Source organism: Gobio gobio, assembly GCF_949357685.1.
Source record: "Gobio gobio genome assembly, chromosome: 25".
Classification (NCBI taxonomy): Eukaryota; Metazoa; Chordata; class Actinopteri; order Cypriniformes; family Gobionidae; genus Gobio; species Gobio gobio.
This window is the reverse complement of record NC_137121.1, coordinates 5,645,555-5,650,554: the sequence shown is the minus strand read 5'-3', so window position 1 is coordinate 5,650,554 and position 5,000 is coordinate 5,645,555. Positions and strand designations below refer to the sequence as shown.

The following is a 5,000-nucleotide window of genomic DNA, read 5'->3' as shown; positions in this document are numbered from 1 at the left end:
GGCACAGGGGTTAAACTGAGGCTAAATAAAAACGTTGACTCGATTACAAGTTTTGTCATTATTTAACCCACTACTGTATGTATGTATATTGTATATTTTATCTTTATATTATGGAATTATAGATTATTTATAGAATTATAGAATATTTTTTGAAAAATCTTATCCTTTAGAAATTTTTTTATTTATATTATATTATACATATATTAATATAAAGCATTATAGATTTTTTTTAAATAAAATAAATGGATTTTATTATATATAATACATATATAATGTGTTTGTGTGTGTATATATGTATATTTAATGTTATGGAAATATAGATTTTTTTGTAGAATTAATGCATATTTTTATATATTTTTATATTATAAAATTTGTTCAATTTTTATCTTTTAGATTTTTTTATTTATAATATTATTTATATTATATATTATAAATATATTCCTATAAAGCATTATATATTTTTTTAAATAAAATAAATGGATTTTATTATATAAGATATAAAAATAAATAAAATAAAAAATAAATATTTAATTAAAATATTATTTATTTTATAATAATTTGTAATTATATATTTTTTAATTAATTTTATTATATATATATATATATATATGTATGTGTCTGTGTGTGTGTATATAAATTATATTTTATTTTTAAATTATGGAATATAATTTTTTTATTTATTATAATATTATTTATATTATATATTATAAATATATTTATATAAAGCATTATATTGTTTTTCAATAAAATAAATGGATTTTATTATATATATATATATATATATATATATATATATATATATATATATATATATATATATATATATATATATATATATATATATATATATATATATATAATTTTAATATTTTATTGAAATATTATTTATTTTATAATAATTATACAATATTTGAAATAATATATTTGATTGAAATTGTATTTATAATAACAATATAATTTATAATATAATGTATTTATTATAACTATATAATTTATATAAAGCTAAAATATATATCTAATAAAAGAAATATATTTTATTATATATAATATCTGTTTGTATATATGAATCTTTTAATAAAAATGTTATTCTATTAATTATAATATAATATTCATATATTTATATAAAGCTAAAATATATATTCAATAAAAATTTATTTTATTATATGTAACATATTTATATATTATAGATCTTTAACATATTTATATTACAATGTTATTATATTTTATATTATTTTAATATTTATATAATTTATTTATGTAAAGCTATATATATATATATACATTAATCTTTTATATAAAATATATTGTGTATTATTTTATTAATAAACATCATAAAAGCTGATATTTGATTGTCTTTGAACAGTATCAAGCCGTTTTCCCAGCAGAACTTTGCATTGCAAGTCTCCGGCCCTCCGTCTATAACAGGTCAGTCCCATTAACAACTACACCTACAATAAGACGATGTCCACACACACACACACACACACGTCACGATGTGTTCCTCTTCTCTCCCTCAGGGTATGAAAGCGTGACGGGTCTGTCGATGTCCCCCAGCGCTCCGCCCTGGCAGGGCCGCAGTATCTCCAGCTCCAGACTGCGGATGCTGGAGTTCTCCGCTTTCCTGGAGCAGCCTCAGGACGCAGAGACTGTGAGTGCCTCATATCAACACTGAGGATGATGATGATGATGATGATATGGACCAAACCGGCCTATGCTGACAGAGACGTGTGCTCTACAGGTCAACAAACACCTGTTCGTACACATCGGACAGTCCAACCCCACGTATAGCGATCCGTACCTTGAGGCCGTGGATATACGGCAGATTTATGACAAATTCCCGGAGAAGAAAGGAGGGCTGAAGGAGCTGTTCGAGAAGGGGCCGCCTAACGCTTTCTTCCTCGTCAAGTTCTGGGTAAGACACGTCCCAAAGCATCACCTCTACCACCAGGCCAAGGCTATAGCCATATCAGCCAGTTATATCTGGAGTGACGTTTGCCTTTTATTTCTTAAAATTACACTCAATGAATATTTCATATATAAGAAGATACAATAATATATAGAGAGGGGGATTTTTATATATTATATATATATATATATATATATATATATATATATATATATATATATATATATATATATATATATATATATATATATATATAAATAAACAACAGCAAAACATTTACATTAGTATTTTATTTCTGAATTAATTGATAAAACATTTAATATATATATATATATATATATATTATATTATATTATAATAATATAAATATTTACAAAAATGTTATTTTAGAATTAATTAAAAAAAATTGATATTAAATACATAAATATTTATATATAAGTTAATTCTAAAATAAAAATATTCACAAACATGTTATTTTAGAATTAATTTATAAAAAGATAATAATTAATAAAAATAAAATAAAATCTAAAATTATATTTATATATATAATTTCTATTTTTTATAAACTAATTCTAAAATAAAATATATACAAACATGTTATTTTGAATTAATTTATATTAAAATAATAATGAATAAAAATAATATAAAATCTAAAATTATATTTATATTAATTTATATATATAATTTCTATTTTTTTTAAACTAATTCTAAAACAAAATATTTACAAACATGTTATTTTGAATTAATTTATATTAAAATAATAATGAATAAAAATAATATAAAATCTAAAATGATATTTACATAAATATCTATATTAATATATAGTTTATTTTTTCTACAAAATAATTCTAAAATAAAATATGAATGTATGTATATGTATATATATATATATATATATATATATATATATATATATATATATATATATATATATATATTAGTTAATTATAAAAGTATAAATTAATTCTAAAATAAAAATAGAAATATTTACAAACGTTATTTTAGAATTAATTTATAAAAAATTATATTTAATAAAAATGATATAAAATCTAAAATTATATTTACATAAATATATATATATATATATATATATGAATAAATGTGTATATATATAAAGTAAATAAAATAAGTAAAAAATTAAATACATATTAATATAAATATTTATGAAAATATTATTTTAGATTTTAGATTTTTTTTTTTTTTTTACAAATTAATTCAAAATAATATATACATGTTATTTTAGAATTAATTTGTAAAACAAAAATAATAATAATATAAAATCTAAAATAATAATTACATAAATATTTATATTAATATATATTTTATTTTTAAAAAATAATTCTAAAATAAAATATGTATGTAAATATATATATATTATTAGTTAATTATAACATTATAAATTAATTCTAAAATAAAAATAAAAATATTTACAAACTAAATTTATAAAAAATATAATATATTTAATAAAAATCATATAAAATCTAAAATTATATATATATTATATATATATATATATATATATATATATATATATATATATATATATATATATATATATATATATATATATATATATATATATATAAAATACATTTTTACTAATTAATTCTAAAATAAAATATGTATGTTCTAAAATTATTATATAAATTACTTCATATATATATATATATATATATATATATATATATATATATATATATATATATATATATATATATATATATATATATATATATATATATATATATATATATATATATATATATATATATAATTTATTAAAAAAATTTAAATAAAATAAATATTATATTTGCATAGATATTTATATTTCTTCAAAATCCTAATTTAATGTGCATATGTACATACATGTTGCGTACATTTGTACAAGTACTATATTCACAAGGTCTCTTGTATCTTATTGCTTAAATAAGACATTAAAAGTTTTAAATAAGTATGACGTTTATTGTCTGTTATAATCTCTACTGCCTCTGGAGAAAGGTCTGAGAGGACGGGAGTGTGTGTGTGTGTGTGTGTGCGGTCTGAAGAGTGACAGCGTCTGCTCTTTCATTAGAGTAATCTGAGCTCAGGCACCTGTCTCTCGTGCTGTCACCGCCCACAGAAACACACGCATCCGCCTATTTATAGAGCCAGAGAGAGACCTCAGTATTGTTCAAGTGCCTGATCAGGGCCTTGTGTTAGTGAGGTTACACTGGATCAGTCTGTACTTGAAAACATGTTCACTTAAGCAGTAATGCTGTCAGATGAAGAGGAGCAGATTGCAGCAGATTTAGTATATTTAAAAAGAAAAAAACAAAGGCGGCGGATCAGCGGATCAGCTTAAAAGCTAGCCAAAATACCACAGATTGTTATAAAAAGATGGTCAACGCGTCTCCTCTTCCTTTAAAGCTACACTGTGTGATATTTCCCCCCATCTAGTGGTGAAAAGGTATATGACCATCCAGTGAATATTAGTTTCTCTTCCTCTCAATTCCGATTTCGTTTTAACTCCTACGGTGGCCGATTTAGTCCAAGATTAACATGGCTTCCAGTTCGACCTCGTCCACATTCGACACGGTGCCATCGAGTGTTAAAACGCCAAAGGCGAAGCTTGAATTTACGAGTATGTCCCTCTTTGGCTAATGTACTTTCAAGATGGAGGAGCAACATGGCGACCCGCATTCAAACCCCTCACCCGTATGTATTTTCAATAGCATATTATAAACTTACGAGAATACTTTATTACTTGAAAGAAGTAAATATACATTAATGAGCACATATATTTTTGAAAGAACTAAGTGTTTTTAGCTAAGAATAAACTAAAAAAGTTACACAGTGTAGCTTTCAACTGTTGAAAAATGAGGCCACAATATCCCAGTAACGATTACGTCACTCAGAGCCCGAACTCGATCGCAAGCACAGCTGTCAATCATGACGTTACACCACATTTTCATAGCACCAAATAACTAAAACCAAACTCACTGGGCGTACACTTGAGCATACGTCTGGGTCAGGCACGGCGTTATGGGTGGCCCACCCAAAAAATTCAACTGGCCCACCCAAAACTTTTCTTCATCAAAAAAAAAAAAAACGTTTA

The 5,000-nt window shown here is 22.3% G+C and overlaps 1 protein-coding gene across 1 annotated transcript in view; it reads left to right on the top strand.

Annotated features, from left to right (window-relative positions):
- Positions 1 to 5,000, top strand: part of tead4 (TEA domain transcription factor 4) — a 52,738-nt gene that overhangs the window by 35,666 nt on the left and 12,072 nt on the right. The window contains exons 7-9 of the mRNA XM_079810198.1: positions 1,364 to 1,425; positions 1,518 to 1,648; positions 1,739 to 1,912. Coding sequence (XP_079666324.1) covers positions 1,364 to 1,425; positions 1,518 to 1,648; positions 1,739 to 1,912 — 367 coding nt within the window. The remainder of the gene's footprint in view (positions 1 to 1,363; positions 1,426 to 1,517; positions 1,649 to 1,738; positions 1,913 to 5,000) is intronic.